The following is a 22,460-nucleotide window of genomic DNA, read 5'->3' as shown; positions in this document are numbered from 1 at the left end:
AGCTCCCTTTGCAAGCCCTACTAACGAAATCTGATTATATTGGCAGGATCGCCAAATGGGGAACTAAGTTAGAAGCCTATGATGTCAAGTATATGCCTAACACTACCGTGAAAGAACAAGTTCTAGCAAAATTTATAGCAGAGTTCGCTGAGGGTGTCCCTGAGGAGGAAAAGGTAGTCATGAGTATATCGGTCTTACCAACAACAGATGCCCACTCGTGGAAAGTTTATACAGATGGATCCTCTAACCGAAAGGGGACAAGAGTAAGGATTGTATTGATCACCCTCAAGAAGCTGATGATGGAGAAATCATTATGGTTGGGATTCTTAGCCACCAACAATGAGGCCGAATATGAGGCCTTGCTAGCAAGGGTAGGTATGGTCAGATTGTTAGAAGGAGAAGTGGTAGAATTGTACTCAGATTCTAGGCTCATCGTGGGCCAAGTTAATAGTGATTTTGAGGCCAGGGATGAAAGGATGCAGGGTTACTTTGCTAAAGTGCAGAATGCCCAAGCTTAGTTTAAGAGTTTTATTTTGAGGCAAGTCTCGATGGGATAAAATTCTCGTGCAGATTCTTTGGCAATGTTGGCCACCTCACTAGAGTCAAATCTTCCTCAGGTTGTTATTATTGAGGAAATGGACAGCTCAAGCCTTACAGGGATACCTTCGATAGGGGTGTGCAACATCCATGTGGGGCCAAGTTGGATGGATCCCATAGTGTCCTTTTTGAAACAGGGATCTTTGCTTGAAGACAAGTGTGAAGTGGAAAAGGTACGTAGAGTTGCACCTTGCTATTGGCTGTCTAAGGAGCAAAAGTTTTACAAGTGTTCCTACTTGGGGCCATATCTATTGTGCGTACACCTAGAAGCCGTGGAGCCCTTATTGGAAGAACTACATGAGGGCATCTGTGGGAGTCATACGGGAGGAAGGTCTCTAACGCATAAGGCCTTCACTCAGGGATACTGGTGGCCTAGCATGCGAAAAACCTCTCAGGAATATGCAAAAAGGTGTGACCAATGTCAAAGATATGCCTCGAATATTCATCAGCCAGGGGGAATTCTAAATCCTTTATCCAGCCCTTGGCCATTCGCCCAGTGGGGCTTGGACATAGTGGGACCCTTTCCTCAAGCTATAGGGAACCAAAGATGGCTCCTCATCAACACAAACTACTTTACCAAGTGGGTAGAAGTCGAGCCCCTTGCCAATATTTGGGACATGGATGCCAAAAGATTCATCTGAAAGAGCATTGTCACTAGGTTTGGAGTTCCTCATACTCTGATCTCAGATAACAGTCTTCAATTTGACAGCAAAGTCTTTCATTGATATTGCGAGGAGTTAGGAATTAGGAATGGGTATTCTACGCCCATTTATCCTCAAGGGAATGGCCAAGTCAAGGCCACCAACAAAGTCATAGTGGCGGGACTGAAGAAAAGGCTAGATGATGCCAAGGGAAGATGGTTGGACGAACTGCCCCACGTGTTATGGACCTATCGTACCACACCCCGAAGATCAATAGGGGAGACTCCTTTCTCAATGACCTATGGGTCAGAAGTAGTAATCCCCTTCGAATTTGGATTCCCAACTCTAAAAATGGATCAATTTAACGTTGAAGAGAACCACTACTTACTCTTAGGCAGCCAGGATCTGGCCGAAGAGAAACAAGAGGTAGTGATAGTAAAAATGGCTTACTACCAGCAGAAACTTAAGCAAAGATATGACAAAGGGGTGAGAGCTAAACCCTTAACCCTAGGGGATCTGGTCCTAAGAAAAGTTATGGGGATGGCTAAGAACCCTGCTTGGGGCAAACTAGGTCCTAATTAGGAAGGGCCCTATAGAATCACTTCCATTGCTGGCATTGGGGACTACTTTCTTGAAGATTTGGATGAAAATGTAATTCCATGCCCTTGGAATGTAAACAATCTACAGTGCTAGTATTATTAATAAATTCTATTGCCATTCATATCTTGCTTGGTTGTATCTTTTTATGGATGTGTTTGTAGAAATAGTTGATCAAAAAAAAAATATTCTTAATGTTAAATAGAACCTAGGTTTTGCCTGGCTCCTCGGGTCACAAGCCTAGGGCAAATTAACATTGCAAAAATATTCTAAGTGTTAAATAGAACCTAGGTCTTGCCTGGCTCCTCGGGTCACAAGCTTAGGGTAAATTAACATTGCAAAAATATTCTAAGTGTTAAACTGAACCTAGGTCTTGCCTGGCTCCTCGGGTCACAAGCCTTGGGTAAATTAACATTGTAAAAATATTCTAAGTGTCAAACAGAACCTAGGTTTTGCCTGGCTCCTCAGGTCACAAGCCTTGGGTAAATTAACATTGCAAAAATATTCTAAGTGTTAAACGGAACCTAGGTCTTGCCTGGCTCCTTGGGTCACAAGTCTAGAGTAAATTAACATTGCAAAAATATTCTAAGTGTTACATAGAACCTAGGTCTTGCCTGGCTCCTCAGGTCACAAGCCTTGGGTAAATTAACATTGCAAAAATATTCTAAGTGTTAAACGGAACCTAGGTCTTGCCTGGCTCCTCGGGTCACAAGTCTAGAGTAAATTAACATTGCAAAAATATTTTAAGTGTTAAACAGAACCTAGGTCTTGCCTGACTCCTCAAGTCACAAGCCTAGGGTAAATTAACATTGCAAAGAAATTCTTAGTGTTAAAACTAAGTGTCAAAAGGACTAAGCAGCAAAGGACAAAGTCATTTCCTCGGGCTTCTAAGGTAACGCCAGCAAATTTGTCCAAATCCATATCCAGTTTCAAGTAAGTACTAATTGACAATTTGTTTGGATTTTATAAGTTAGCCCACTTTTTATGACATAATGAAGTTGCCATGGCATGATTATTATGAAGAAAGAATAGTAATTGAATTGTAAGATAAAAGGCACATAAAAAAATATATATGAGTATAAAAGGATAAGCAATATTAAACTTTAAAACCTCTTTTTTCATTAAAATATGAGAACTGTGTTACAAAAAGTTAGGAGCACTACATGTACAAAAGCCCATTACAAAATTTGCCTAAAGCATATCCTAAGCTAGGGCTAAAACTAGGCCTCTGACTCCTGATCTTGAGCTCCCTTCTTCTTCTTCTACTTCAAAAGGATCCCCTCAGCCACCCCTTCCTCGGCCACTACTTCAACTACTTCCACTGGAGGTGGATTTTTCTTTTTCTTCTTTTTTCATTTGGTAGTGGTGGAAGTGGGATCGTCGCTCGGCTAGGCTGAAGAATATTGGGGGGCGAAGCTTGGATTGGTCGGGGGCTAAGAAGGAGTGGGAGCCAAGCGTAAAGCAGGTGGGTAGTACACCTGGTCGGGAGCCCGAAGCACCGACTCGGTGCTAACCCCTGCAGCAGTTAAGGCTTGGCCCCAAACCTCCAGGTAGAAGATGAGGGCAATGTCTCTGAGCTGGGCAGTAAGGCTCTTAGTTGGCTTGTTCATCCCAGCATCATAGGCCATTTGCTTTGCCATTGCCTTCTCCTTCTCCATGGTCTCCAGCTGTTTGTTAGCTTGCTTCTACTCCACCATGGTTAAGGCCATCTTGTTTTTAGCCTTCCTTTAAGCCTCCAAAGCATCAATGGCCTGTTTTTCATAGCCCTTAAGGGCAGACTCTGCATTTCTATAGGCCTTTTCCGCATCGGCCAACTGAGCAAGAGTCTTCTTAAGCTTCTTATCAGCATCCGAGTATGCCTTCTCAACACCCTCCTGTTTGTTCTTGGCGTCCCTAGCCATGTCCAAGGAATGGTCTACCCAATCCTCTCCCATGAAGGCAACTTAGACGGCCTGCAATTAAAAACAAAAACGAAAACAAAAAAAACCAAAAAAAAAAAAAAAAAAAAAAAAAAGAAGAAGAAGAAGAAGAAGAAAGAGAAAATTCATTATGTGGGACCAATCCCGTACCTTAGCCAAGTCTTACTTCAAAGCTAGGAAGACTTCTCACTTCCTAAAGGATTTCAATTCTGCCATATCCTTAGGCAGATATAGCATCTTCTCCAGGCACTCAATAACCAGTCTGAAACTACCCTTCTTAAGGTCCCTCAGGTTGGCGACATCCAACCCTGGGTTGCCCGAGCTTAGAGTAAAAATGGGCCTCCAGATGAAGGCCTTCTTGGATTACTCCTCACCAACCTTCTTAGAGGTCCCGATATGCTCAGGCTTCTTCCTCTGTTGCCCCTTTCCAGCATGAGCTTCCTTAGCTGGGGGTTCAACAATCTCCCCCTCCTCAACCACTTCAGAACCTTTGCCTCCCTGGCCACGCTTGCTCTTCTTTTCTGTGGCCTCGGCAAGGGGTGTGTGCATTGCTACAAGAGTAGGAAGGCAAGGTGACACTGCAATAGCCTAGGAGGTGCCTCCAGAATGAGCTGTTAGTAGGGCAAGGAGGTTTAGAGTTTTCTCCTCAAAACCCATGTTTGCTAGCACGTGGGCTTGGGAAGTGCTAGGAGCGTCCGAGCGGTAAAAAACGTCAAAATCTTTATCTATCACCTCTTGGACAGACTCGAACGTGGACTCCTCAGTCTTGGTATCTTATGGGATATGAGGTTCTTATGAATAGAGGAGTCGAGTTGCTATGGGTACTGGGAGCTGAACGTCCTGGGTCCCCTCGAAAGGTGGTTCTGTCAGTACAAAACCCAGTACAGCGACGTCTATTAAAGCCAAGCAGGGGTCCCGGGCTTTAATAACATTCTTCAGACTCTGGAAGCGCTTGGTGGACGATTTATAGCCGAGAATAACATGAGCTACCATAAGCTGCTCGTCCTTGTGCAAGAATATTTCTGACCTAAGGATTCTATTCAAGTCTTTGAAGTTCACCAAGTGTTTGGCTAGAGCTGTTATTCGTCTGCCAGATGAAACCATGAAGATGGTTAGTAAAAAAAAAAAAAAAAAGGGAAAGAAAACTTTGACACTAGAATAGCTATGTAAAATCCTAAGCGTGACCCCGGTCCTTAGGAGTGCTACCTGGTTCCCCTTCCTGGGTAGGGTAATGCATCCTATCGTGCCATCCTCCTGAGACAATGAGGAAATCCTTATCCATGCCTTTGCTCGAATCAGGCAGGCAAGAGATTAACCTAACTGTGGGGATCCTACACTTCGTGTAGAACTTGTTTTTTCCCCCTTTTGGTAGTTATAAACCCAATTCACATCGTGCCAGGTAAGGTTAGTCCCCATTCTACGATTTATGGCGTCCACACACCCAAGGATCCTAAAAACATTTGGAGAACATTGGGTCAGGGTTAACCTAAATTTTATGAGGTAGTCCCTAGTTACCGACCCCATAGGAAGTTCCATCCTGCCTTCAATAAAGGCAATCATAAGAATAACCACGAACTCGGGAGGTTTATTCAAGACCAACCATTCACCCTCCTCACAATGTCTGATTTCAACATTATTGGGGATCCTATATTGTGCCCTAAAAGTTGCCCTAGCTTCATCGATATCCACTAAACTAGCGTATCTACCTATGGTCTTTGGAGGGGTAAAGTGTAAAACTTGTGAAAAAGATAAAACAAGGGAAACCAACACACCTACTGATGAACGCAAATAGTGCTCCTCAGGAGTTTTCTTCTTCAAACTTAGATCTCTAGAATGACAAAAGTGAACCTCAGCCAATACTGAATCCTCCTTTTATAGGAGTGGAAAAGTGGGCAGTAAAATTCCCGTCGATAAATGAAGAGAAACGAGAACCATTGGATCTTGATCGAACCGTAAAACGTGGGGAGAAAAGCAGCTGCCTGACGCCATAAATGGGAGGTCGTGGATTCCGAAGCGCCAGGAGCATGTGAGTGATAGATAAAAGGACGTTGATACGTGGGAACGCATAGGGCAAGTGCGAATTTCACTTTGGAGACTAAAACTTCACTTTTGTTTCATAAACAAATAGAGAAAGTTTTAGGGGGCTATTGTGGGTGCCCGAGGACTGAGGATGAAGTTGAAAGATCAAATCATTGGACCGAGGACCAAGGATGAAGTTGAGAGGTCGCAGCATTGATATGGAAACACTGCCAGCCACCGGCCCGAGAAGGAGAGCTGCCTAAAGAAGGAAACAGATCAGCCAAAGTACTCTACAGTGTTCGAAAGGATGAGCTGTAATTTGAGGAGAGTAGAAGTCGGTAGAAGGGAGGGAATTTCTGGACTGGTGCAGCCTATTACATCCACATTAAATGGTAGATACTAGCTTTATTAACTACATTAATGAAGAAGTGACCTGAACAGTGTAGAGGACAGCTAAGTGGACTCTTTCCACCACCTTCTTCAGATACGGAAGGCACCAAATGTCAAGAAAGGAGAATGGTTAGGTAAGAATGGGCGGCGGAGATGTGAGGGAGGTAGAGGTATATAAGGAAAGAAAGGAGCATTAGAAAGGGGGTTAAAAAAAATAAAAAAATAAAAATAAAAATGACAAAGAAGAACATTAAGAGATAAAGGGAGAATAGTGGCATTTGTATAAAAACACCTAACCACCTCAGGGGAATTTGAATAGAACTTGGTCCATATCATTTTCCAATATAAACTTGTATCAAGGTCGTAATCGTCCTCAGGCAGTGATTCTTGTTTTTGTTTGTTCCCATCTCTCACAAATTCTATTGATTTAGGCCAGAATTTGAGCTGGACTACTCACTGTTCTAAGTGGGCCTAGGCCATTTATTTTTTGGGACCTTACAATAATAATTATTATTATAATTATAATATAAGAATGAGAAGGACACTTACCTCAAATAAAATAAAATATTTAAATTATCTAATAATTTAAAATTTAAAATAATTATTTAATAATTTATAATTATAAGTGTGGGGGCTAGTTAATCAGAAGGTACTGTTAAGGCAGTGCTAATTGGGCCTATGGCCCGATCCGAGGACGTTAGACCATATTTGGAGGTCCAGATAAGATTATAAGGAGAACAGAGTGGAGAGAGGAGTAGAGATATTATGAGATAAGTCCAACGAGCGTCCGAGCATAAAAGCCACCTCGGCAACAAGTGTCCGAGACTAGTACGAGTGCTATATCATCATGGACTTACTTCGAAGTTACATCATCACTAAGAGTTAGACGTCGAACAAGGATAAGAAAGGAGAAGGGCAACAAATATCTTCAAAAAGCTGCTACCTCTGCATTAAATGACTCTCACCAACTCTCTGGCCGCATTAATGTGGAAGTGATGCTTGAACAGTGATCAAGCAACCTTACAACTACTAGTTGATGGTTCTGGAAGGTGCTGGATGGGACAGGAAGGAGTTCCCCGAATCTAACCTACACGTGTGTGGTAGGGATGACACCAAGACTGGAGTATATAACATGGAAAGATGTACTAAAAGAGGGGATTGGAAAAAATCAAGGATTTGTGAGAACAAGACTGTGCACTCTTGTATAATTATATTATTCAACAAGAACATATAGTATAAACTCCTCAAGTTATTCCGAGGACAGATTTTCTAATCCTACTTGTATCTAACAGTCTTAAATTACCAAATTTAATCATTTTTTCTTCTGGAATAGATCTAGTTCTTTCATCCACGCTCTACAAATTTATTGTTTGGGCCGCTTAGGTTTGAGCCCAGTCCTATTTTGGGTCCAATCCAATTTCAGTCCTTACAATTGGCGTCGTCTGTACGGATAGCTTGATCTAGTCTAGAGGAGATTCGGTTGCAACGTTCACGATGGAGGAGGCAGGACCACATCAGGTAGATGTTAATCTACATCAAGCAGAATCAAGGGGTTCTCAGCATGGCAATCCGCATAGGAGCCTTGAACGGAAAAGAGGCCGTGAGGGAAGCATGCACACAACTCACACCAGTAAAGGTCAATCTTGAGGGAAGAGTCATGTTCCCCATGCAAAGAATGACGGAGACATGTAACGTGAAATCGACAAGTTGAAGAGGGAGTTGCGTCATGCTCGACGAAGACGTTCACCGCCCAACTCCGAACCGTCCTCTGAGGAGACAGATGGTGCTAGTTATAGACGGAGATCCAGAACTCCACCCAACGAGACCTTTTCCTATGAAGAGGAGCACCACCACAAACATAGGTACAAAAGCCCACCTTGTAAAGGCTTGGGGAACGATGCCATGAACAAGGCTCTGAGTCATGCTTCTAAATCACCCTTCACACGGAACATAGAAGATGTGAGCCTTCCTCGGCGATTTCATCAACCCACATTCACCATTTATAATGGTCGGACAGACCCGGTTGAACATGTTAGCCATTTTAGTCAAAGGATGGCTATTCACTCCAAAAATGAGGCCTTGATATGTAAGGTCTTTCCATCTAGCTTAGGCCCGGTGGCGATGAGGTGGTTCAATGGTTTGAGGGCGAACTCTATCGACTCCTTCAAGAAACTCACCCGGGCTTTTGGTGCTCGCTTTATTACTTGTAGTAGGGTTCCTCGGCCTTTGGGGTCCTTATTGTCTATGTCCATGCGGGAGGGTGAGACTCTGAAGTCTTATTCGAATAGATACTGGGAGATGTTTAATGAGATAGGAGGAGAGTACGATGATGTGGCCATAAGCACTTTCAAGGCTGGCCTTCGGATCTCTAACTGGTAAACCTGTTACTAGTGTACGCCAATTGATGGATTGGATTGACAGGTACAGAAGAGTAGAAGAAGACCAATTGTTGGGGAAAGGAAAGGCTAAGGTGATCCCTCAGGAGAGGAGGGATTTCAAGTTGGACCAATACAATAATAACCGACCTCAGAAAGACATTGTTGGGTAGTCAGGATCTGCCAACATCCAGGCGGTTAACACTGTGTTTCGAGAGCCAGTGCAACAAGTACTAGAGAAGATTAAGAATGTGCCGTTTTTCCAATGGCCAAACAAAATGGCAAGAGATCCTATGAGATGCAACCAGAACCTTTATTGCCACTATCATTAGGATCATGGACACACAACTGAGGATTGTAGAAATTTATGGGACCATTTGGACCAGTTAGTCCGAGAAGGGAAGTTGAAGCAACTCTTACACCATTCTAGTGGCTGGTTAAGCCAAGCGGGCTCAGAGCTTCGGGGAGATGCTTCTTTAAGACTCCCCCTTGGCACAATAAACATTATTTTTGCTGCCCCGGGGAGGACTGGATCTTATCCTTCTAGGGTAATGTCCGTATCCCGTTTTCCAGCCAAGAAGTCTAGCTCAATGCCTATAAGAGCCAAGATGAGCATCCCGTTAGTATTGGGTTTTTCAGATAAGGACAAAGTTGGAACCATACAGCCCCATGATGATGCTCTTGTGGTCATGCTGAGAATTGGTGGGTACGATGTGAAAAGGGTGATGATTGACCAGGGCAGTGCTGCTGACATAATGTACCTTGTCTTGTATAGAGGGCTAAATTTGAAACTTGAGAACTTGACGGCCTACAGTTCTCCTCTGGTGAGTTCTAAGAGAAGAATGGTCATCCCAAAAGGTCAAACCAGATTACCTGTGCAAACCAGTACGGATGTGGTGGAAGTGGACTTCATCGTCGTAAATGTTTTCTCTCCCTACACGGCTATTATGGGCAGACCTTAGCTTTATACCCTAGGGGCTGTCTCCTCTACTCTACACCAGAAGGTGAAGTACCCATCCGGAGACCAGGTTTTGGAGATAGTAGGAAGTCAAACTGCAGCCCGACAGTGCCTGGTAACGACTATCCAACATCGACCTGAGGCGGAGACCTCGGCCACCGCTGATAATGGTTTATAGCAATCAGAAACCCCGGCGTTACCCTTCAATAGACCAGCCGATGAGGCGAGATGCGAAGATTTGGAAAGGGTAATTGTTGGTGATGATCTAGAGAAGTTCTTTCAGATTGGGGCTAAACTACCTCTGCATGAGAGAGAGCAATTGGTTGAATTCCTCAGGGAGAATGTTGATGTGTTTGCATGGAGCACATATGAAGCTTCGGGTATTGACCCAGGTTTCATCTGTCATCGTCTTAATGTTAATCCTTCCATCACTTCGAAGAGACAACCACCTCGGTGTCTGTCAAAAGAGCACGCTGAGGCTATCAAAATTGAGGTGGCCAAGCTCAAGCAGGCAGGGGCTATCAAGGAAGTTTTTTTTATCCCCAATGGTTGGCCAACATGGTGGTAGTGAAAAAGAAGACTGGGAAATGGCGAGTGTGCGTGGACTTCACAGACCTCAATAAGGCATGTCCTAAGGATCCTTTCCCTCTGCCTTAGATAGACCAGTTGGTGGATGCAACAATAAGGCATCCTCGGATGAGCTTTTTGGATGCCTTCCAAAGATATCACCAAATACCGTTAGCATTGGACGATCAAGAGAAGACAGCTTTTGTCACCCCCATTGGAAACTATCACTATAAAGTGATGCCCTTTGGTTTGAAAAATGCAGGGTTTACTTATCAACAGATGATGACTAAAATGTTCGAACCATAGTTGGGCAGGAACATTGAGGTCTATATCAATGATATGGTCATGAAAAGCAAAGTGGTGTCCGAGCATGTGGGAGATCTTACAAACATTTTTGGAATTTTGAGAAAGCACAAGCTACATCTGAATGCTTCAAAGTGTTCATTTGGTGTAGGCTCTGGAAATTTCTTGGGATACATGGTGACTCACAGGGGAATTGAGGTGAACCCAGATCAGATTAAGGCCATTAATGGCTTACAAGCACCTCGGAATCTGAAGGAGGTGCAGAAACTGACAGGAATGACTGCTGATTTGAACCGATTTATCTCTAGGTCAGCTGATAAATGCAGACCCTTTTTCCTTTTACGACATAAATGGAAAGGACTCAAATGGACCGATAAATGTGCTATAGCATTTCAGCAACTGAAAGAATACCTATCTCGACTGCCTATCATGTCCAATCCTGAAGTGGACGAGGTCCTGTTTGCCTACTTGGTGATGGCATCTCATGCAGTAAGTTTTGTTCTGATACGAGAAGACAGTGGCATCCAAAGACCAGTCTATTACGTAAGTAAGTCACTTCATGAAGCCGAAGTGCGGTACTTATCACTGGAAAAGGCCATCTTGGCAATAGTGCATGCTACACGAAAACTCCTACATTATTTCCAGGTGCATACCGTAGTAGTTCTAACTCAATTATTGCTCAAGTCCATACTTCGAAGTGCAGACTATATTGGGAGGATTGCTAAATGGGGCATGCTTCTGGAGGCTTTTGACATCAAATATATGCCTAGTACGTCTGTGAAAGGCCAGGTCCTCACCAATCTAGTAGCCGAGTTTGCTAAACTTCCAGAAGAAGCAAAGGTGAAGCGATATGACATGGATGAAAAATCAGTTGGCCTAATCTCCACACAGGACACCTCATCCTGGAAAGTATATGTGGATGGAGCAGCAAACCAACAGGGAGCAAGAGTGTGGCTAGTTCTAGTATCCCCCAAAAAGATCATCATTGAAAAGTCCTTGAGGTTGGGATTCTCGGCTACAAACAACGAAGTGGAATATAAAGCTTTGCTGATGGGAATGACTATGGTCCAAAAAATGGGTGAAAAGGCAATGGAAATGTTCTCAGATTCAAGACTGATCGTGGGTCAGGTAAAAGGGGAACTGGAAGCCTGAGATACAAGAATGCAGGAATATTTGGGTCAAGTTAGGAGTGTACAAACGAAATTTGAATCCTTCGATTTGTCACATATCCCCAGAGGTGAAAATACCCATGCAGAGTCATTGGCTACCCTTGCCACCTCCTCAACACGGAATTTGCCTCGAGTGATAATTGTCGAGGATTTGTGCATTCCCACCCCAACGAGGAAAGATTTGCTCCAGATCCATCAAGTTAATTTGGGGCCGAGTTGGATGGACACTATACTGTTATTCATCGAAAGGGATATATTGCCTGAGGAGAAACTAGAAGCTGAGAAAATACGAAGGAAAGCTCCTTAGTTTTGGTTGTCCGAGGACAGAAAGTTGTATAAACGTTCTTTTTCTGGGCCATATTTGCTTTGTGTACATATCGAGACATCAAAGTCACTCCTAGAGGAACTACATGAAGGAATTTGCGGAAGTCACATGGGGGGAAGATCCCTATCTCACCGGGCTATTACTTAAGGATACTAGTGGCCAAATATGCAGAAAGAAGCGCAAGAGTAAGTTAGAAAATGTGACCAATGTCAAAGATTCGCTCCAACCATCCACCAGCCTGGAGGAGTTCTTAATCCTCTTTCCAGCCCTTGGCCTTTTGCTCAATGGGGTTTAGATATTGTAGGTTCTTTTCCTAAAGCACTAGGGAATAAAAAGTATATGCTGGTTGGCATGGATTATTTTACTAAGTGGGTCGAAGTTGAACCTTTGGCTAATATTAGGGACATAGATGTTAAAAGGTTTATCTAGAAGAATATCGTTACACAATTCGGGGTTTCCCATACCCTTATCTCGGATAATGGCCTTCAGTTTGATAGCAAAGCCTTCGAGCAATACTGTTCTGACCTAGGGATAAAGAATAGGTATTCCACTCTGGCCTATCCTCAAGGGAATGGGCAAGCTGAAGCTGTCAACAAGGTTATAGTGAATGGACTTAAAAAGAGGTTGGATGACGCAAAGGGAAAAGGTGTAGAGGAATTACCACATGTCCTTTGGACGTATCGAATAACGCCTCGACTATCAACAGGAGAGACCCCTTTCTCAATGACATATGGAGCCAAGACCGTAATCCCTTTGGAAACTTGTTTCCCAACATTGAGAACTAGCACATTTACCTTGGGCGGTAATGATGGGTTGTTAGAAAGGAGTCTGGATTTGATCGAAGAGCGAAGGGAGAATGCGATGGTCCAACTGGCTTACTACCAACATAAGCTCAAGCTCAAGCAAGGTTATGATGCCAATGTAAAGCTGAGGCCTTTGGCTGTAGGAGATCTGGTACTGAGGAAAGTTCTAGGAACCACTAAGAATCCAGCCTGGGGAAAATTGGGGCCTAATTGGGAAGGACCATATCGGATCACTTCAGTGGCAGGAATAGGTGCCTACTATTTGAAAGATCTAGATGAAAAAGCTGTACTCTACCCTTGGAATGTAAAAAATCTAAAAATGTATTATTATTAATAAAAATAGTCCTGTTTAGTTTCCCTTTAATTCGTTCCAATCATATGTCATGTGTTTCCTCATCTATTGAAGTATTAAACAGAAACTAATTTGTGTCAGGTTCCTCGGACCACAAACTTAGTGGAAATTAATACTTCATGACATCTATTGAAGTATTAAATAGGTTCGATAGAAATTAATACACCCCCGTACTATTAAAATGCTAGTTTGACACGAATTTGAGCATTTAAAGGGAGTAAACCCTTAATTTCCATTCTCGGATCACAGGGTTTGTGATCACCTAGTAAAGATATAAATCTCAATAAGCCTATGAGCATCATTTGGAGCATACTGAGGCACTTCAGATTTAACTTTATTTAATCAAATGCTTGGATGTTTACTTGGGGTTAAACTTGTTAGAATAGATATATATATGTATTCAAAATATGTCTATGTGATGTTACAGATTCAATGGTTATCGTCCATTTTAACTGCCAATTAAAAGCATGTGTAAACTATGTTTTTTCTTTTGTACAAACAAAGGGCAGTCAAGATGAAAACTACTCAAAACCAAAGTAACAAAATAGATAAAATAAAAATGAAATGAATAATAACTCAAACGAATTCAAGATGTTAAAAATACATACTTCATTAAAATATGTCCCAAAAAAAGGGGGGAACAAAATCTCTTACAAAAGTCATAATTATATTACAAAAGATGGCTTATTTTTTCAACTTGATCTGAAGCTTGGAGGTTTTATTGGCTGGGTTATCTGCCTCTGAGGTAGTTGTCCCCTCTTTATCTTTGGATGCTCCCTCAGCGAGCAGGACAGTTGAAGCCAAGTCTTTCTGGAAGCCTTGGGAAGCTTCTCCTACCTCTGGAACAACTGCAGCCTTGTTTGAGGGTACTTCTTGGGAAGAGGAGGGTCCTGAGGCCGTGCTTCTATACTTGGATCAGCAACTGTAGAAGCCCCTTCATCTTGAGCAAAAGGAAGGTCCGAGGCTCGTATGGTAAAAGGGTAGAATACGTTTTTAGGTTTCCTCAGCTCAGAAGAAGCCTCAACCCCAGCTCGGTTAAGGGCTTCATCCCAAGTCTGGGCGCAATAAATACGACACACAACTGGAACCTCTACCCTAAGGGCTTCCTCGGTCTCAGCTACTCCAAGGTCATAACCCTAGCCTTCTCAGCCTCAGCCCTTGCCTTCTTAGCTTCAACCTTGGACTTTTCAACTTGATCTTTTAGCCTTTAGGCTTCCTCAAGTTGCTTCTTGAGTGTTGCCATTTGTTCCCTGGCAGTAGTTAATTGGTCAGTTGTCTCGCGTAGGCACTTCCTCTAGTCCTCGGCTTGCCTCTATGCACCTTCCAAGGCCGAGTTAGCACTACGGCAAGCGTGCTCCTCCTCGGTCAGCTTTTTTTTTAGTTCAGCATTATTATTTTCAGCAATTGTAAGTGTTTGTACAGCTAACGTTTGTCTTTTCCTTTCATCTTCTAACTGCTGGTAGCAGTTGTTGGTAATTTCCTCCAGCCTAAAAGTGGCTTGGATAGCCTAAAAGAAAAGGATTAATACCATAGCCAACAAAAAGTATATGTCTACAAATAATGATTATAAAAAAAATTAAAAAAATTTAAAAAAAAGTGGGGTTAACATTTTACCATGCCCAAATATCTTTTACAGTTGAGGAAGACCTCATTCTTCCTCATGCTCCGCAAAGTCGGACATATCTTTTGGAAGTAGCAAGGCCTCCTCCACGGCTGAGGCAACGTGGCACCCAATGCCACCGTTGAAGTCCCTGAGTGATGCATCATCCCTCAAGGGCTCCCCGTCGTGCATGGGTGCTGGAAGCCAGGCTCATGGCTCTGGAGGTTGAGTGTCCGATCTCTCCAGGCCCTGATGTGATGTGTGGCTAACCTTTTGCTCCTTCGCAGCTTGTTGGGCATCGTCTTCTTGGATCGGACGGGATCTTCCAGCCTCAACCACATCTTTCCCTTTCTACTTCCTTTTTCCTTTTTGGATCATCAGGTTCAAATCTGATTGGTTGAGGTTGGTGAGGAGCAGGAGGAGGAGATTTGGGAAGAGGAGGGGGAATCTGAGACTGTGTAGATTTCCCCAGTGCACCTTTTCCAGGTTGATTTTCTATCAGCTCCATTAAACTCCTCTGGGGTTTCCTTTGGACACCCATTTCGTCAAATACGACCTCGGGGGATAGAGTCTGGTTGAAAACCTCGAATTTGTCCGAGGAGTCTGACAAGTCCACAACCTCTTCTGGGCTTCTTTCTTCTTCTTCTTTTCCTTCTTCCTCTTCCTCAAGAACAGGCTGGGATGAGGATGCTCCAATTGAAAGAGTGGCCACAAAAAGTGGTTGGGTGCGGGAAGTATCTTTAAGGAGTGGAACACCCTCTGGAACGATGAACCCTTGGTAGGCAACACTGATACGGTGGAGCCAAGGGTCGCGAACTTTGATTACATACTTGGGGGCTTGGAAGGCGAACGAGAGGGGTGTTTATTCAAGGATTAAATGGGCTGCTCGGAGTTGACCATTGTTGAAGGCTAAAATTTCACATTCCATGAAAAGTAAAGAAGGCCCAATTCAAGCAGCAAGAAGAATCAACATTAAGGCCCTATTTATGTTCGGATTTCTAGCAAAAAGGTCATTAAAAAGTCCAGCAAAATTCAATGAAAGAACTGGGCCGGGATACCCAGAGGCTGCCAGAGGGCCGGGATACCCAGAGGCTACCAGACGCTCGGGATCCTCAGGTAATGCAGGACAGCTACTGTAGGATTGAGACAACTCAAGAAAGGTACCACGAAATACAAGAAATGAAGAACAAAGATGTCCTTCTCAAGTACCCACTGGTGCAGCAAAGAATCATAAAGTATAAAGCAAACATTCATGAACAAAGGAGTTGTACCACAAGGAACCAAGAATGAGAAAATCATACTTAGAAGCAACTGGAAGAGAACTTTCAACCCAGCAGTAAAAGATTCCAATTATTTGGGAATAATGACAGCAAGGAAATAACACCGACAGCTAAGTTTGAAAAGTGAGAAATCTTGAAGGAAGAGAGATTGAAGGCTAGGACGCCCCGGAATGGAAAGTCAGCAAGTGACTTTTAGAGAAACAATATTAAAAGATGAAAACCATGAGAAAAAAGGGAAGAGACCAGCTCCTAAAAAAATGACACAGCACGAGCTCTGAGGGGCAAAAGAGAGAAATTACTAGTACCATGGAGCCCTAGAAAACACACTATAAAAGGAAGAGAAAACCCATGTTGAAAGGGGGGAGGATTTTCAGTAGGAAGAATATCATAACAGAGTCATTAGAACTCTGTAAAATTTAAGAAAAACAGAGGAATGTCTCCCGGTATCCCAGAAACAGCCACTATAGCACATACTTGGATTCAAAAGGATTCAAATTTTGCAAGTCTTAGAGGTTTGAATAGCCATCAAAGTCTGTAATTTTTGAGCTTATTTGAACCTTGTATCACGTCTTAGTGAGCACATTTGTAATCCACAATCAAGAAAAATAATGAAATATCTCATATTGATTTGAGAATTTCTAACAATTACTTTGCATATTTCTTTACTGCTTCTTGCTGCTCAATACATATATATTCTTACTTGTAAAGCTAAGTCTCTGCCCAAGCAAAGCCGCTCAGACTTGAGTTCCAAATCCCACAAGTCTTGTGCAAAAGCATAAGTCTGTGAGAATTGGGGCCAGGATCCTCGTGGCTGAATCATTCTTATGAAATTCATTTACATATATGTATATGTATTAATATATATATATATATATATATATATACTAATCTAAGAAACTAACAATTATTTGAAGATATGTGCATTGTATAGTTGTTCTTGTGCAGGACCTATAGAGGTAAAAGGAAAGTACAAAACTTCATTGCATAACAAGCATGGAGAAAGATTGTATAGTGCACAGAACCAGAGATTCTAGGTTCTTACAGGCCTAATACGCCCCGGGATCCCACGACAGTACGTCCCGGGATCCCACGACAGTACGCCCGAGGAGGAATCGCATTTTTGCCTTGAGGAGATTTATGTGACTTGCGCACAACTTGGTTCGTAATCAGCCCCCATTTAGCTGCGGTGAACTAAGCCCAGTCCACCAAAACACAACTATTTGGCCCAGGATCCTTGGGCCTGTGTGCTAAAGAAAAAAGCACTCTCACATTTTGGCGACTCCACTGGGGACTGGGAAAAAGGAGAGGGAAAAAGTAGTCCCTTCGCAAGCATGGCTCCAAAGCTAGGAAACACCTAGAGGAAGGAAAGTTCCTCTTAGTGCATTCAACATCAAGATCCCAAAAATGTGGGTTCCTCCAACAAATGTTCTACCGAGGGACTCTATATAGAATTTTGGGGAATTTCCCAACACAAGATAAGTTTTATGCGTTATTATTTTCTCTGCTTTACAATTTGAACATAATGGATCATTGCCTTCTTTTTAAAAGAAAAACAGGGGGTCATGTAGTAATATTTAAACAATCATAATATTGTCTCATTGCTTTAAAGAAAAATAGAGAAGTGAACAAATGAAATATATTGATGAAATGAAGATTCTATGAGCTACATAATAGAGAAATGGCCCCACATTTGGGGGCTAATGTATTCTTTCTTTTAAAAAAAATTCATGATATTGTTTCATTTGTTTAAAAAGAAAAAGAAGAAAGAGAATTAAGTGAATCAAAGAGATTTGATGAAATGTAAATTACATAGCAAAGCAATTTCCTCACGTTGTGGGGCTAAATAATTTTGCAGCAACTTGATAATAATATCATATGGCACAGGTTAACAAAATGGACAAGTTCCTTGGCTCCACCCACAGGTTTAGCAAAATGGAGTAGTTTTATGATCCCAGCAAAGCCTTGGAGATCCTTGATCCCAGCAAAGCCTAAGAAATCCTTGGTCCCAACAAATCTGAGGAGATTCTTTATTCCAGTAAGGCTGAGTACATTCTTAATTCCAGCAAAGTCTAAGAGATCCTTGACTCCAGGAAAGCAAAGCCTGGGAGATCCTTGATCCCAGCAAAGCCTAAGAAATCCTTGGTTCCAACAAAGTTGAGGAGATCCTTTATTCCAGCAAGGCTGAGTACATTCTTAATTCCAGCAAAGTCTAAGAGATCCTTGACTCCAGGAAAGCAAAGCCTGGGAGATCCTTGATCCCAGCAAAGCCTAAGAAATCCTTGGTTCCAACAAATCTAAGGAGATCCTTTATTCCAGCAAGGCTGAGTACATTCTTAATTCCAGCAAAGTCTAAGAGATCCTTGACTCCAGGAAAGCAAAGCCTGGGAGATCCTTGATCCCAGCAAAGCCTAAGAAATCCTTGGTTCCAACAAAGCTGAGGAGATCCTTTATTCCAGTAAGGCTGAGTACATCCTTAATTCTAGCAAAGTCTAGGAGATCCTTGACTCCAGGAAAGCAAAGCTTGGGAGATCCTTGATCCCAACAAAGCCTGGGAGATCTTTGATCCCAACAAAGTTAAGGAGATCCTTGATCCCAACAAAGCTAAGGAGATCCTTTATTCCAGCAAAACTGAGTACATCCTTAATTCCAGCAAAGTCTAAGAGATCCTTAACTCCAGGAAAGTAAAGCCTGGGAGATCCTTGATCCCAACAAAGTTGAGGAGATCCTTAATTCCAGCAAGGCTAAGTACACCCTCAATTTCAGCAAAGCCTAAAAGATCGTTAGTTCCAGCAAAGGCGAAGTATTTCCACGAATCCAGCAAAGTAAAATGGTTGTGAAAAAAAAATGGAGGCATTCGGAAAATGGATAGAAGTTCCATAATAGCATCAAGAGAAGGTGGATCAAACATGATTCAACAACCACCTCATGTCTTGGGGGCTAAAGCCTATTATGCAGTGGACCTTAAATATATTTTGAAGAAAATCAATAGAAACACTATATTGCAAGTCAGCAGCAAAATCAACATCATTGAAAACTCAACAACTATACAATGCATCTATCATCTCTTGCAGCTCAATGATTGGGCTCACCCATGGAAATAACAAGATTTGGAGGAGATACAGAGACCACTGAAGAACACCTACAACTAGCTCTAAAGGCCAACCACAACATCACAAGTATTGTCTGATCCTCTCAATGTACCATTAGCACGTGAAAGAGGGATTGAACTTAGTCCTTTCATCCAGCACATAATAAACTTTGTGGAAAATATACTTTATGATGAATCGGCTCCAGCTGAAGAATATCTCATTGTTAGGATCCCGGGGGGCTCCCATATCTGGGATCCCGGGGGCTCCTATCGCAGAAGAAGAAGAAACCTGGAGGGAAAGCAGAATATTGCTTATGAAGGCACGCGGGACCTGAATGTAGCCTACAAGAGGATCTCGGACCACCATCTTACATGATAGCCCAGGAAGAGATCCTGGAGGAACCTGGGGATACGATGAGTCAGAATTTCCCATCTCCAAGATGCCGAGGGGTTCCCATCCTAGAAGAAGGAAGCAATGCCCATGGTTTGAGGGATCCCTTGGACAGAAAAAGAAAGAAAGAGGAAGGCTAATATACTGTTTACGAAGATCCTGGAGAAACTTACAGATATGGAAAGGAAGACATAAATCCTACCAAAGGAAAAACTAGAAGAGGTGAACTTGGGGGCTGACGCAAGGAACCCAGGGCCCATCCTAATCAGCAGTCAGTACAGAAAAAAGAGAAACTGGTAGAGCTATTGAAAAAATATGAAGATTTATTGGCGTGAACTCCTTCAAATTAAATAAGGCACGTCCAAAGGATAAATTTCCTTTGCCTAACATCAATCTCCTCATAGATCCAACTAAGGCAACAACAATATCAACCATGAAGAGGCATGCCACGATCAGGGAACTCAAGAGCTTCTTAGAAAGAGTTTCTTACGTTAGGAAGTTCACACCAAGACCAACCTTGGTCAGTAGTGGACTATCCAAACTGTTGAAAAAGGGGAATATTTTCATATGGGGAGTTGAGCAACCAAATGTCTTTCATAAAACTTCAACAGATCATGAGTCATTTGCCTACCATATGGGTACTATCCATGGCAAAATCACTATTGTTGTACCTGGGATCTTGATCCCAAGCATACAAAGCATTGAAGAACACTGAAATGAGGTATCCCAACATAGAAAGGGCGTGTATGGCAGTTATGCATCTCAACAACTAAATCATTACTTTTCATCCCACCAAATCCTGTTGGTGACAAGCTCTCATCCAATAAAAACCCTCCTCAATCAGCCCTTGCAATCTTGAAGAGTAGCCCGATGGTTAATATTAATTTCCCAATACAACATAGGTCTGAAGGATCCCCAGAGCTATCAAGAGCTAAGCTGTAACAAACTCACTAACCCAGTTCCCCGAAGAAGAGAAATACCTATTAAGTGAGAAGATCTCTAAAAAAGTAGTAGCGGTAGAGATCCTTGTAAAGAAACAGACTATGAGATTTGTGAAGACAGCCTTCAACGAGCATGCCTAGAGGAAGTCATCCTCTTCCAGGATCCCCGTACGAAGATCCCCCACTTGAAGAAAACACCATCATCTTGGTGGAGCTCCTGGCCATCAGTCCACCAGTGAGAGCAATCTTAGATGACTCATAAAAGAAGATTATTTCCATAAAGGATTTGTTCACAGCTAAGAGAGGACATTTTAGAAGATCCTCAGAGAAGAAAACAAATCCTCAACCCTTTAAAGAAAAGAAAAGAAATCAGTTCAATAAGCCCACTTGAAAATGAAGGGCTACGAAGGAGCTTTTTTCTGAAGATTGAAAAATTCAATGGTCATGAACAAATTTTCCAAGTGGCATGGCCTAGGACTTGGGAAAAGGAAAATTTTCCATGAACCTAGCCCAGGACTTGAGCAAAACAGAAATTTTCCAAGTGGCATGGCCTAGGACTTGGGAAAGGGAAAATTTTCCATGTACCTAGCCCAGGACTTGATCAAAACAGAAATTTTCCAAGTGGCATGGCCTAGGACTTGGGAAAAGGAAAATTTTCCATGTACCTAGCCCAAGACTTGAGCAAAACACAAATTTTCCAAGTGGCATGGCCTAGGACTTGGGAAAAGGAAAATTTTCCATGTACCTAGCCCAGAACTTGAGCAAAACAGAATTTTTCCAAGTGGCATGGCCTAGGACTTGGTAAGAGCAAACTTTCCATGTACCTAGCCCAGGACTTGACCAAAATAGATTTCCCAAGTGACATGGCCTAGGACTTGGTAAGAGCAAACTTTCCATGTACCTAGCCAAAGACTTGGCCTAGAACAATTTTTCTAAATACATGACCCAGAAATTTGCCAAGAGCAAAAGTTTCCAAGTACGACCAAGAAAATGGTCAAAAGCAAAAGTTTATGGGTACAAGCTGTAGCACATACCAGTAATAGGTAAAAGTGCAGATTGTAAGCATATCCCAATCATGGCTACAACTTGTAGCACGTACTAGCACTGAGTACAAACTGTAGTACATACCAGCAATAGGTACAAGCCGTAGCATGTCCTAGCAAAGGATGCAAATTGTAAGCAAAGCCCAACGAGGGGTACAAAGAGAAAGAGCCTTGATTGGGTATGAAAACCCAAAAGTGGGTGTGTAAAGTGCACAAGATTGACCTCCTTGAAAGGAATTGGTTCAAGGGAGCCTAAAGAAGCAAGGAAGGTGTAACTTAAAAAAAAAAAAAAAAAAAAATTCTAAGAGTACATCACTCGAAGCCGCACAAGCATGGATACTTTTGCAAGTCTCAATACAAAGAGATTAGTCAATGACATTACAAACCAGCTAGCGACATTTCCCTCCTCCGACAAGGTACAAACTCACCAAAGGCTTGGAGGTATTTCGACTCAACAAAAGAAAGTTCATCCCATGAAGGAAGTGTAGCAATTCCTTTGGAGTTTCCCTCAAGAATTATTTGATCTACACATTGGTTCTACAAACCAGAAAAGTGTCCAAAAACAATTTATTTTCTCGCGCGTGGGCTATAGGTAACCCACGAGCTCGGGGGGCTAATGTTGAAGGCTAAAATTTCACATTCCATGAAAAGTAAAGAAGGCCCAATTCAAGCAGCAAGAAGAATCAACATTAAGGCCCTATTTATGTTCGGATTTCCAGCAAAAAGGTCATTAAAAAGTCCAACAAAATTCAGTGAAAGAACTGGGCCGGGATACCCAGAGGCTGCCAGAGGGCCGGGATACCTAGAGGCTGCCAGACGCCCGGGATCCTCAGGTAATGCAGGACAGCTACTGTAGGATTGAGACAACTCAAGAAATGTACCACGAAATACAAGAAATGAAGAATAGAGATGTCCTTCTCAAGTACCCACTGGTACAGCAAAGAATCATATAGTATAAAGCAAACATTCATGAACAAAGGAGCTGTACCACAAGGAACCACGAATGAGAAAATCATACTTAGAAGCAACTGGAAGAGAACTTTCAACCCAGCAGTAAAAGATTCCAATTATTTGGGAATAATGACAACAAGGAAATAACACC

At 42.5% G+C, this 22,460-nt stretch overlaps 1 protein-coding gene across 1 annotated transcript; it reads left to right on the top strand.

Moving 5' to 3' along the window:
* Window positions 1-8,215: 8,215 nt before the first annotated feature.
* On the top strand, window positions 8,216-8,711 carry LOC126698410 (uncharacterized). The gene is made up of 2 exons (XM_050395649.1): window positions 8,216-8,538; window positions 8,585-8,711. The coding sequence occupies exons 1-2, from the start codon at window positions 8,216-8,218 to the stop codon at window positions 8,709-8,711; spliced, it is 450 nt and encodes a 149-aa protein (XP_050251606.1).
* Window positions 8,712-22,460: the final 13,749 nt, after the last annotated feature.

Source organism: Quercus robur, chromosome 1, assembly GCF_932294415.1.
Source record: "Quercus robur chromosome 1, dhQueRobu3.1, whole genome shotgun sequence".
In the NCBI taxonomy this organism is placed as follows: Eukaryota; Viridiplantae; Streptophyta; class Magnoliopsida; order Fagales; family Fagaceae; genus Quercus; species Quercus robur.
Note: the sequence above shows the minus strand (reverse complement) of the source record. Positions and strands in the feature narration are given on the sequence as shown.

Excerpts from the sequence above, each read along its gene's own strand:
- LOC126698410 (XM_050395649.1), top strand. The coding sequence starts at position 8,216 with ATGGCTATTCACTCCAAAAATGAGGCCTTGATATGTAAGGTCTTTCCA. Across the intron at positions 8,539-8,584 it reads GGCCTTCGGATCTCTAACTG|GTACAGAAGAGTAGAAGAAG; the intron begins GTAAACCTGTTA and ends TTGGATTGACAG.